Consider the following 13,579-nt stretch of genomic DNA (forward strand, 5'->3'; position numbering starts at 1 on the left):
ACGGTCAGCAGTACAGGTGTGCCGGTAACTGTCTGGCCTTTACGCTGACCTCATTCCCCTTCAAACATTTATCTCTCTTTTTAACATCTATTCACTAAGAGCTTTAAGGTGCTTCAAACCTACTTCAAGTTGAAAATCAGCATTTTAAAAATTCATTTTAACTTCATTTACTTTTTTAAAATGAGTCATGAATTTATTTAATAATTTAAGAAATCATTTTTGTACCTTATTAGCAAAAAAAATGTATCCCTGTCATCTTGCAAAATGACTTCCCAGAGTATTTGGATTCTGTTTTTGTTGCTTGACTTTTGGATCCAAATAAAATAACACAATGTGTCTGTGTGTGTTTGTGTGTGTGTCACTGGTTGAGATTTTTTAATTTTTTTGAAGTATTTATTTGAATTATTAATATAGTTATTATTGGGCCTATTCGGTTTCATTTTAATTTTATTTAAAGTTTTAGTTGTTGTGTGTTGTTTTATTTATCTCATTTCAGTTTAACTTTTAGTTATTTGAGGTTAAACTAAATAGAAATGACAAATGTTGTCATTTAAAATAAATAAAATATGTAAAATCTAAAACGTTTTTTCAGTTACTTCAGTTAGCATTTATTTTGTCAAGTAATAAACGCGTTTTTATGGTTTTAGTTAATTATAATAATGAAAAGGTTTGTGTATATATATAAACAATTAATCAATTAGTCAAACAATTAATTGCAAAATAAAAGTTTTTGTTTACACATTTATGTGTACTGTGTATATTTATTATGTATACGTAAATACACAAACATACAATGTATATTTTCAAAATATGTACATGTATATATTTTTATTCATTTTTAGTAATATTTTATATAAATATATTTAATACATAACCAATTTAGTTTCTTAAATATATACACATAATAAATATACAGATTACACACACATATGGTACGTAAACAAAAACTTTTTTTGGATGCAATTAATCGATTGCCAATACAGTCATGCCAATAAAGCAACTTTGAAAAAATGTGAAAAATTTGAAATTGAATAAATAAATTTTATATATATATATATATATATATATATATATATATATATATATATAAAACAATAAATAAGTAAAAAAAATGTATGTATATATATATATATATACACACATATACATATGCATAAACAAAAAGTTATATTTTGAATGCAATTAATCGATTGACATTTAATTAATAAATTAATATATATATATTTATATTTATATATATATATATATATATATATATATATATATATGTGTGCGTAAACTAAAAGTTTTATTTTGGATGCGATTAATCGATTGACAGCACTATACAGTCATGTCAATAAACCAATTTTGATTTTAAAAAATGTGAAATATTTGACATTTGGAAAAAAAAAACAAAAACTTTTCTTTTGGATGCGATTAATCGATTGACATGAAAGAATGTGAAAAAAATAAAAAAACCATTATATATATGTCTTAAATATCTAGAAAATATATAAAAATATATATATAAATAAATAAATTTAACTATATATATATATATATAAACAATAAATAATTAAATAAATAAATAAATAAATATATATATGTGTGTGTGTGTGTGTGTGTGACTTTCAAGTCGATTTGACAATTAGCTATTTTAATGGAAAACAAGTTAACATAATGATAAACAATGAGTTTTGCAGTGCAGTATAACGTCACGATCACGTAGTTCATTCTTGGCCAGTAATAGTTTTTTTTTTTTTTTAATTGAAAACATTTCAGCAGTTGTTCTTACTTTTCACATAGACATAATCTTTCTGGACAGAAATGAATTTGTCTCTCGAAGTGGAGTCATCTTACAGTTCACAGATCTAGAGGTGATGTAATATTACATGAATTAGCCTGAGAGACCGGCAGTTCACTTCATTCACTACTCTAAGACAGCTCTGCGGGGAGAGAGCTGACTGGAGCAGGGGGATTCATAACATCTTTTTCATCTCTAAATGCCTTATAAAATTTGAATGAAACCGTTACAAAATTAGCTGTGAAACTAGAGAATTCTGATGTAATGCTTAAAAGAGACTTAGAAAGGGAGAAATGGGGTGAAAAAAGAGAATGAGAGGATATTCGTTTCTGCACTCCTGGCTTAATCTCATGAGATTCCTCTCTCTCTCTCTTTATCGCTCTCTCACAGCACGCCACAGTAACCTCAGTGACACCGTTCCCCACTCCGTCAACCCCCCTCCATTGATTCAAGCACACTACTGTACGCAGACGGACCTGCAACTCCGCTGACCGCTGTGCCACACAATAAGCGAAGAAGCAATTAGTCATTCCGATACGCCGCTAACATTGATCACCGACCGGATTCACTTAAGCTTTAAGTCGAACGAGGCGTTGATTTACATTCATATAAAATACTAAAATCGAGAGTACAAACTCACAAAGGTGAATTGGCAAGACTAACTATTCAAAGTCATTGTAACCCACGTGCCACCATTTCCCATTATGAGCCACGATACGCATTTTCTAGCAACAATGAGGTTCAAGCTCAACTGTGAAAAATGGCCATTTCTCAGTGCCATAAATCCTTAGGTTGCGCACAGCGTGATAGGAATAGTTTTGTGACATGATTAATTCAGGAGCTTGCACGATTTCGGGCGCAGGAGACTCGCGCTCCACAAACATCACGAGAGGGGGAGAGGAGGAGGAGAAGTGGCCAATAAAACTGTAAAATTACAAATGTATCATGTTGAAATATCCAGGGAGTAAAACAACACAGTTTTTTTTTTTAGACGTCCCTCAGAAAGAGCCAATTCTTTACTACTTCCATGTGTGAAGGGTTAGAGCAATGTCTCAAATCTCTCCTTAACACAATCTGCTTCTCAGCCATTTATTGTGAAAAACTGCAGTTCAGTCTGACTTCATCATCAATATAAACATAATATTTTAGATTGGAGATTTTTCTGTGTTTTTAGTCAGAAGAGCCACTTGCGTTCATAAATAATAACTGCTTGTTTTAGTACGCCACTATTTCTCTTTAAAAGACCCCATGAAATTACTTGACAAGCAGTTTCCTTTCCTTTTTTCTTTTGAAATACAGCTAAAATAAAATAAAATAAAATAAATCGATGAAAACTAAATCGAATAAGTTTACGCTGAACCACCAAAATTGCTAACCGGGCATACATATAACTAAATCTAAAAGAAATGTAAATGAGACCTAAATAAAAATATTTTTCAAAAGAAATTAACTAATAAAAGAACATAACAAAATACTAAAAATTGTGTATACATACATACACTGCTGTTCAAAAGTTGAGGATGAATATGATTTTTTTTGTTTTTTAAAAAATTGATTAAAAATACATAAACAACGGTAATATTGTGAAATATTATTGTAATTTAAAATAGTGGTTTTCTATTTTAATATACTTTAAAATATTATTTATTCTTGTGATTTAAAAGTTAAATTTTCAATATTATTACTCCTGTCTTCAGTGTCACATGATCCTTTAGAAATCATTCTAATATGCTGCTTAATTTTTTATTTTTATTTTTTTTGGTGAATAAAACATTAAAAAGAACAGCATTTATTTACTATATAGACTGCCGTTCAAAGCTTGTGGTCAGTAAATTTTTTCTTTCTTTCTATGAAAGAAATTAATACTTTTATTCAGCAAGGATGTGTTAAATTGATAAAAAGTGTTAGTAAAGACTAATATTGTTAGAAAAGATTACTATTTTGAATAAATGCTGTTAACTTTTTATTCATCATAGAATCCTAAAAAAAGTATCACAGCTTGCAAAAAATATTAAGCAGCACAACTGTTTCCAACATTGATCATAAATCAAGATATTAGCATGATTTCTGAAGGATTGCGTGACACTGAAGATTGGAGTAATGGCTGATGAAAATTCAGCTTTGCATCACAGAAATAAATTATATCTTTATAAGTATATTAAAATAGAAAACTTGTTATTTTAAATTGCAATAATATTACATAATATTACATTTTCTGTTTTTTGATCAAATAAACGGAGCTTTGATGAGCATGAGACTTCTTTAAAAACATCAAAAATCTTACTGATCCCAAATTTTTAAACAGCAGTGTGTATATATTTACAATACTAAATGTCAATCAACATTTCATGGCGTCTTCAACACATCCCACACCGTATGTACGTGCAGATATGCCTGTAAAAGTGCCTTTTTAGGCATACTCACCTTTGTCACTGCAGGATATCCAACAGCCACCTCCGCTGGACAGTGTATCTTCTCCTCATTGGACACCTGCACCGCAGTGGCCCATTGATCCAGGAAGCCGCTCGGGGTATAGAGACCACAGTCCCTTACGCTCGTCTCCCGCTCAAAGTCCTCACACACACCATCACCGTCGTAGAAGTAACACAAGCTGGGCTCATCTTCAGAGGAGAGAGATAGAGATGAAGCAGTATGAGAGCAATACTGAAGCTCTGCATTAAAGTCCTATCTCAAATGCTGAGATCAGCAGACTGTTTGAGCTGCTAGCAGTTATTCATGTCCTTAACTTTATCCCAGGGGTTCTCAGACAGTTTCAGGAGGCAGACAACTTCAATAGTGAAACATAAATGGCAAACCACCTAAAATGCTTTACCTATCTACAGTATATATATATATATATATATATATATATATATATATATATAGATATTTCTATCATGACAACTCTCTGAAGAATTTAGCATGGTAATGGATATGACAGTGTTAATGTATTTGGTCTTGGCAGGATAGATCTTCTACTTTGCTGAAATGCTGTTGCTGTTGGCTATTGCTGTTGTTGTAGATTATTGCTGCTGCTGCTGCAAAGCAGGTACAGGAACTTGCTACTGCCAATACAGACACCGACAGACTGCTGTGAGTATTTGAAACATACTGCTGCTGCACAAATAGCGTATATGTTACCCTGGACCACAGTAGCACAGGTACATTTGTAGCAATAGCCAACAATACATTGTAAAGGTCAACATTATTGATATTTTTTTTATGCTAAAAATCATTAGGATATTAAGTAAAGATCATGTTTAATTAAGATATGTTGTACATTTCCTATCGTAAATATATCAAAATTTGTGCAGTGCTAAGAACTTCATTTGGACAACTTTAAATGGCGATTTTCTCAATACTTTGATTTTTTTGCACATTCAGATTCCAGATTTTCAAATAGTTGTATCTCAACCAAATATTGCCCTATCATAACAAACCATACATCAATGGAAAGCTTATTTATTCAGCTTATTTTAATTAAAAACTGACCCTTATGACTGGTTTTGTGGTCCAATGTCGCATATAATAACCTATAGCAGATCTACACAGGTGGAGCTGGGGAGGTGGATGGTTTCACAGGAACTCTGAAAGCATACTGGGAACTGCTCTAATGAATGCTAACCAGCCATTTAAGTGTAAAGCAAGAAGCTCATTGGCTGCATAAACAACAGCTTGTGCCAAGTAGTTTAACACTGTGAATATCATCAGTTTGTGTTAACGACTTATCAGCCTGCGCTATGTATAGTTTCATTTCTATAATTTGTAATTTGCTTGGTAACTTGCTATCTGTTAACTTTATAATTGTGTGGGTAAGTTAATGATGAGTGATCTCACTTTTCGTACATAAAAAAACAACAACGCTAATTTGAATATTCTCTAAATAAAAACCAGTTTATCAATCAGCCAAATGAATTACATTTACACAGTCTGTATAATATGCAAATAAATACATTTTTGTGGGCAGGTTGTAACTTGTTGGCATTTTAACGTTTAAAATTATAACAACACATCTTGCACTCACGTCTATGCACGTCTACGTCTATTCTTACATGTTGACAATATATATATATATATATATATATATATATATATATATCATGTTTTATGAAGATATTTTGTAAATTTCCTGCCATAAATATATCAACACTTAATGTTTGATTTGGACAACTTTAACTGTGATTTTTTCAATATTTGGATTTTTTTTGCACCCTTAGATTCCAGATTTTCAAATAGTTATAACATTGGCCAAATATTGCCCTACACTGTAAAAAACAATTTGTTGAGTCAACTTAAAATAATTTGTAACCTGGCTGCCTTAAAGTTTTTAAGTTCATTTTACTCAAAATAAAATGAAGTTCAGTCAACTCAAAAAAAAAAGTGTATTCAACTTGAAATGTTAAATTATACTAAGTGACCACTTAGATATTTGAGTTGAATCAACTTCAAATTTTAAGGCAGCTGGGTTACTTACCCATCTGTTAAGTTTAGCAAACACGAATATCTAAGTTGTTACTTAGTACAACTTAACATGTCAAGTTGAATAAACTTATTTTAGTTGACTGAACTTAAATTTTTAAGGCAGCAGGGTAACAAATTATTTTAAGCTGACTCAACAAATTGTGTTTTTTTATTTTTTACAGTGTATCCTAACAAACCAAACATCAATGAAAAGCTTATTTATTTACTTAATTTGAGCATTATGACTGGTTTTGTGGTCCAGGATCACATATATTTAAAAGAAAAAAAAAAATAAAAATTAAATAAATAAATTATATATATATATATATACACACACACACACACACACACATATACATATATATATATATATATATATATATATATATATATATATATAATACACACACACACACACACACATAATTTTATAATTTTTTAATATATATGTGATCCTGGACCACAAAACCAGTCACAAGGGTCATATATAAATGATAATAATATAATCTTCCAAGTGGTGTCAACCTCAGCTGATATTTAATTTAGCTGAGTACAGGACATTCTGTTTAGTTTGTCATAAAGGTTGTTTAGAGCACTCATTGTTTTACTTGGCATTACTTCACAGTGTTAATACATGGCCTATTTTTTTACTGGCTTTCAAACAAGGACAGTCATAAATCATCATTCATGATGACAGATTGATTATCTTTTATGACTGTACTCCATGTATCAGCAGCCCAGACGCGCTTCTAGCAAATTGATCACCTCAATTAAAATCCCACTATCGTTATCAGGTGAAGGACTTCAAGCTTCTTTTTAATAAGAGGTCTAGCCTTTTAAAATGTTGATTTGTGTTGTTTGTTCTTTGTTTTGTGCCCTGATGTGTCCCGTTCCTGTCTTCGCCCAGGCCCTGAGGTGTCAGCAAAATTTGAACGCGTATAGCTGACACCAAGGGAACATGCTTTGAATTGCAACGTTGTGTCACCTGTTCAGTCCAGCCATCCTGGTAATCAACAGCTACGAGGTGTCAATCATGGCAAACAGTGGTCAGGAAACAAGTTTGCAAGATGTGCACTTATCAAATCAAACACTCTTTCCCTGGCAAGCTACAAAACAATATTAACAAGGACAGACTATGTAAAGTTAGAGGCATCCTCAGGCGCACAGCAGCCGCAGTACATCATTCAGAGGAAGCTACTATGTATAAAGGGCAGCAGGATCCACGCTGCACCTTGTCACATCACTTCCTGTGCTAAAAAAGCAGGGGAAGTGTTTTATTAATACTGTGGTACCGCGTACGGTTCGCGTGACACGTTCAAAACAGACCGTTGGAAAATATCAAGAAGCACAGGGTTGATGTAACCGTAGATCTTTGCCCTTCTGCTTGATCAGAGGTTTGTCTTGGGGTTTGTTCAACATAAATGTAAGTTGCTCAAAAAACACTAAGCTGAGATAAGACATTTTATTTCTGTCCAGCATTCTACTGTTTTGGACAAAACAGCCGACCAAAAATTGAGATGTTGTTTAAAGTAACATAGAAAGCGCCAACTTTCCACACAAAGATGTACAAAAATGATGTAGCAAAGCAAATGGAATGTGCTCAATGTCAGTGACTATTATATTTAAAGGAATAGTTCTGCAAAGAAAATAAATATTCTGTCATTTACTCACCCTCATGTCGTTCCAGATCTAACTTTATTTTAATTATTTTTTCAGTGAAATGCAAAGGATGAATTTTGGAACACTGCACTGGTTGCTCTTTTCCATGCAATTTCAATGAAAAAATGAACAGAGACTAGGGGTGTGCTGTATTAACAAAAAATGACATTTTGAAATTATTTGAGCGTGTCTTACAAAACTTTACAAAAAGGGAATGATTCCTTTAAAAGTGGCAAATCAGCAGCTGCATCCAAAATTGGAAACTTCCCTACTATATAGTAGGCAAAAAGTATAGTTCATGACATATTATTTCTTGTGAGATTCTGAAGTACACATCCAGCTGACTTACTATCCCATGAGACCATGGGAGAGGAGTCATGAATGGTAGTGTGGCAATGTAGCACTAAAACCCTATTACAGTTGTCAGACTGGTCACGGATCAGCGAGAATCTCCACATAAACTGATCATAGAGAATTAAAACTTGGATGGATGGTAGTACTCACACCGCCTACAACATGACCAAGGCTTGTCCCAATCAGTCTGACAGGGCCGCTTCAGCGATCAAAAGTATGAAATTGCTCGTAACTCCTAAACTGTCAGTCGTAGGCTTAAGTGTCTTATGTTGCTGGAATTCTTAGCTCATGGCGGACAAAACACAAAATTTTCAGGTAAACTTGGTCCTTTTAATGAGATCGGACCAACAGTTAAAAAGGACTCAAAATCGTGAACGCGCATCCTAGAGCCTGTGCTACACAAGCTTTTGTGCTTAAAAAGTATACAAATTTTTATTTTTGGAAAAAAATGACAATGTTTTGCAAGATAAGACCCTTCTTCCTCGGCTGGGATCATTTAGAGCTCTTTGAAGCTGCATTTAAACTGCATTTTGGAAGTTCAAAATTGGGGCACCAGTGAAGTCCATTATATGGAGAAAAATCCTAAAATGCTTTCCTCAAAAAACAGAATTTCTTTACGACTGAAGACAGAAAGACATGAACATATTGGATAACTAGGGGGTGAGTAAATTATTTGTAAATTGCTGTTCTGGAAGTGGACGTCTCCTTTAAAGAACCATCTCTTTCTTACATTTTTATAATCTGAAGAATCTTCTTTCTCCACAAAGAACCTTTCGTGAAACAGGTTAAAGGTTCTTTATGGAACCATTTAGACAAAAAAGGTTCTTCTATGGCATTGTGAAGTATCTTTATTTTTAAGAGTGTAAGTAATTACTAATTCAAAAGCAGTGCTTTCAAATGAAGCCACTGTCTTAATGAGTGAGTCATTGTGTCATTCATGCAATTGACTGGTTCACACCGCTGATTCCTTCAGGAACAGAGCAAGTGTCATTATGAATGAGTCACTGAATCATTGACTCAACTGATTCATTTAAAACTGCAGATTCTTTCAGGAACCAAATACAAAACGCCACTGTGTTTTGCTCAAAAATTTACAACTGTTCTGCTGAGGCTTTGTTTAGAACAGCGGTTTTCGAACTGGGGTACGTGAGGTAACGGAGGAGGTGGGGAGTTTTGCCATTAATTTATTTCTACCCCAACTTAAAGTAATATTAAAATGAACATGTATTTCTGACAAGCAAAATGCCACGTCTAATGTAAAAACAGGAAAATGGGTGTGCCGTAAATAAATACATGATATCCAAACAGCTTACCTCATCTTTTGCGGTCAAAACTGACGGCATCCACACAAGCAGCGTGCATGTGATAGGATGCCCGCTCAATATGCTGCTCTAGCAAATCGCACTGCTGTTAAATGTATCTTAAAAAAGTAGATCTTCACTTAACAGCATGAAGAGCAAATACTGACATGGACTGTACACTGAGATCGATTTAAACTCTCTTCGATACAGATACAGTGCAAGTTATTGTTTTCATGTTTAAAATACGAGAATGCAAATTTCCCTGAATATCCAAATGATGGCAAATGTGACAATTTTTACAACAGTTCAACAAAAAAAATGAATATAGGTATTATTAAATTAACATTTACATTTTAAATGAAGTCTACATTTTAAACAGAATAAATATGCAACAAAATAATAATAGCTCCAACTAAATTTTTCCAACTGTGTTTCGTTAGTGAACGAATCTGCAGCTTTAAACGATTTGGAGAGTCAGTGATTATTATTAATATCCTATTCATAAGCATTTTGCTTCATTACTGAATAAATGAATGAATGACGCGATGCCTGGCTCATTAAGACAGTGACTTGCCGCCACCTATTGACGGTTTTATTTTTAAATCTGCACTAAGAATCACTTCGATTTGCCATAATTTATTACTTTATTTATTATATTAATAATACACTTAATGGAATGTTAAGAATATGACATAAAACATGATATACAATTAATAAGGATAGAAAATGCACCTGTAAATCAATTTAAGGGGGCAAATATTGTCCTTTAATAGAAAAGGTGTGACTGCAGTCTAAGTGGAGAGAGGGGGTACGCAGAAGAATGTTAAAATGCCCCAGGGGGTACGCTGCTGTAAAAAGTTTGACAGTTTCACATTTTCAGTTGTGCTAATATTTGAGAAAAACAGCATGCCTACTTGTATAATATTGCTTAACTACTCTCAAAAATAAAAGCTCTTTATTGGCAGTGATGGTTCCGTGAAGAACTTTAAGCATCCACGGAAACTTTCCATTTCACTAAAGGTTCTTTGTAGTAGAAAAATGTTCTTTAGATTATTAAAACATTCTTCAAAATAAGAAAAAAAGGTTATTTTAAGAACTGTTCACTAAAATGTTCTTTTGGGAACATAAAATGTTTTTATGGCTATCATATGAATTAAATACGAGACAAAAACTCATACATACTCATTTTATCCCAATATCTTGAATTTTGAGGACGCTGTAATAGTCACGTATTGAAAGCGTGCACTGTGATTTCAACATAGTTTCTCTGTGACGTTTATGCTTTCTCTCTTTTTTTGCATTTTTATAAGTGATAAATGTTCATTTTTGTGTGAACTGTTCCTTTAAGGCAGTGAAGGCTGAACTCATTGAACCTACTCCAAAAAAAGCGGAACTGCCAATTAAGCACTGTCGGGTACTAGTGCAACCTCAGACTTCCAGAGGTGTCCTAGAGGTCAGACAAGACTTCAGCTAGATGAATGTTGGCTACATTCAACAGCGAACTTCAAAAGCCCTTCTTATCTGTTCTTCTTTGCTGCCTCCTTTTCTTCTCTCTGTCTTTTTTTTTACTCCACTCCAGCTTTCCGTCCACACGTTTAGAAGAAAAGGGGATTGTTGCATTACTGCTAACAGGAAGAAGTGCCACAAAGCCTCGCTAGTGCTCGTTAGGCAGATCTGAGAGCTCTACAGCAAAGAGTAAAGTCCTTTGTGAGGGGACTTAAATGTCCGTAAGAGGGTCCAATTATGTGGCCAATTGTTTTGACAGAACTGATTAGCTCACAACTTAAAGCACTCCATTAACATCACAACCAGCTAACAAGTTTTGTGCTATAAAAGGATAGTACAACAGAACTTTCTTGGTCTTTCACACATTGTCAGTGTAGGACACTGTGTGACACTGATGACAGGCTGAAGCCATGAGATTGATGGCTGGGCAACCGGGCAGAACTGACATCAATAGAGCGCTGAGAAGTAATGAGCAATACAGCTAAATGCTGCTGGAGCACAACATCAATCAAACTGATGCTACACTTCATATACCTTTTGTTTATTGTACTTTCTTGTTGAAATAGCTCTAAAAATAAGCCAAAATGAAAATCCTGTCATTATTTATTCACTCCCGTGTCATTTCAAACGCATATGCTGTTATTATTATTATTTTTTTATTTTTTGCCATACACACAAACATACACAAATGATGGTCACATACCAACACAGTTGAACAGCGGCTCTTTCTTGCACTGGTTTGAACAGCCATCTCCATTAGCAAAGTTCATGTCATCACATTGTTCTCCGAGATATCTGAAAGGCATACATACTTAAGTCATTAAAAGAGTAACATTACACAAATCAACCTTACTGCAACACTGCTGCTTTTAAAGGGGTCATCGGATATAAACTTCACTTTTACATGTTGTTTGAACATTAATGTGTGTTGGCAGTGTATGTACAAATCTACCCTATAATGATAAAATCCATGCAGTGGTTTTTAATTAATCTGTAAAAATAATATCTCCTTTTTTAAATCGAGCCATTTTCAAATGCCTGTCAGTGTGGCGTCACACCAACAGAAGCCGCTCCCAGGATACTTGACTGACATGAGCGTCTTACCTCAGATCAGCTGTTACAGTCCGACCTCCATTGTTTTGATGCCGGAGCAGGGATGTAAGTTAGACAAGAATATCTCAAATTGAGTGATTAAGGTGTTGTGTTGCTGGATGTAATAATGAACATAGTGGTCGTCATTTACTCCCGACATCTGAGCCGCTGAAGATGCAGTGGATTACGTTATGTTATGCATTATGTTTGTGAAAGGAAAGCCCCTACATAAATGCGTCTATGTTCGCGCAAATCATTCGTGATCCAGCTTCACTTACAGCAGAAGTGAGTATAAGGTTTTTTTTTAAATTTCTGCAATCACCTTTCCTAATACTGTACTAGTTAGCAAGTTTCGTGGCTTAATGTGCTAATATCAACTTGTGGAAAATGGGCATCCGATGACCCTTTTAAATGAATCAAAAATGAACCTTTTGTCAGACACGGTTCAAAACAGCTTTTACCAAAATAAGAAATAAAGTAAGGTTTATACTTAAAATGAGAAAATTCTGCTAATGGAACAAGACAAATTGTATTTCAAGTTACAGCCTCTGTAAACAACCTCACACAGTAATTTTGCTAAAATTTTAATGAGCCATTTAATTCAATTCAATGACCCGTTTTGTTAAAGGATTAGTTCACTTCCAGGTTTCTGGAATAACGGTTTCTGAGGAAAACATTCCAGGATTTTTCTCCATATAGTGGACTTCAATGGGGATCAACAGGTTGAAGGTCCAAATTGTAGTTTCAATGCAGCATTTGTGGTCAAAAAAGTATATAAATTGTTAATTTTTTTTAAGAAAATGACTGATTGTTTTGCTAGATTAGACCATTGTTTCTCAACTGGGAACAAGTAGCAATTTGGACCCACTGGTTCCAATTTAAATTCACTACATGGAGAACAATAAATTCTTATTCTGGAAATAAACTAATCCTTTAATTATGTTAATTACAGATTGTTTTATACACAACTCTAGACCTATTTTTATAACATGGCTATAGCTATTGAAGCCCACAGTGGTTGCAATTATTCCACATGGGTATATAAGTTTTTTATTTCCATTAGTAAATGCAGTGAGAGTTTAAAGAGTGAACTCACTTTTGGATGAGTCCGTCTCCACAGTAGGGTGAGCCAAGCTGGTGAGAGAGAGGAGGAGATGGTTCACTTTCTGATCTTCTAGACACTGTCAGCACATGGTAGGTGTACGTCTCATCCGGCTTTAAGTCCCTGGAACACAAAAACAAGGGCTATTAGTATGTTTTTAAACTTTTGTGCAGGATGTAAATTATTGGGTGGTTTAGAGAAACCCAACTCCCCCAATGCTAGATATGAACTCGGAATTGCAACTTATAAAGTCAAATTTTGAGGGAGAAAAGTCTGATATGTTCTCAGAACTGCAAATTTATATCTCACAATTCTGATTTA

At 33.7% G+C, this 13,579-nt stretch overlaps 1 protein-coding gene across 2 annotated transcripts in view; it reads right to left on the reverse strand.

Annotated features, from left to right (window-relative positions):
• Window positions 1-13,579, reverse strand: part of pappab (pregnancy-associated plasma protein A, pappalysin 1b) — a 105,646-nt gene that overhangs the window by 41,296 nt on the left and 50,771 nt on the right. For both annotated transcript variants that reach the window (XM_051111015.1, XM_051111014.1), the window contains exons 8-10: window positions 13,253-13,381; window positions 11,768-11,859; window positions 4,208-4,404 (exon numbers count right to left, since the gene is read on the reverse strand). In XM_051111015.1, the coding sequence (XP_050966972.1) occupies window positions 4,208-4,404; window positions 11,768-11,859; window positions 13,253-13,381 (418 nt within the window). The remainder of the gene's footprint in view (window positions 1-4,207; window positions 4,405-11,767; window positions 11,860-13,252; window positions 13,382-13,579) is intronic.

Source organism: Labeo rohita, chromosome 5 (genome assembly GCF_022985175.1).
Source record: "Labeo rohita strain BAU-BD-2019 chromosome 5, IGBB_LRoh.1.0, whole genome shotgun sequence".
Classification (NCBI taxonomy): Eukaryota; Metazoa; Chordata; class Actinopteri; order Cypriniformes; family Cyprinidae; genus Labeo; species Labeo rohita.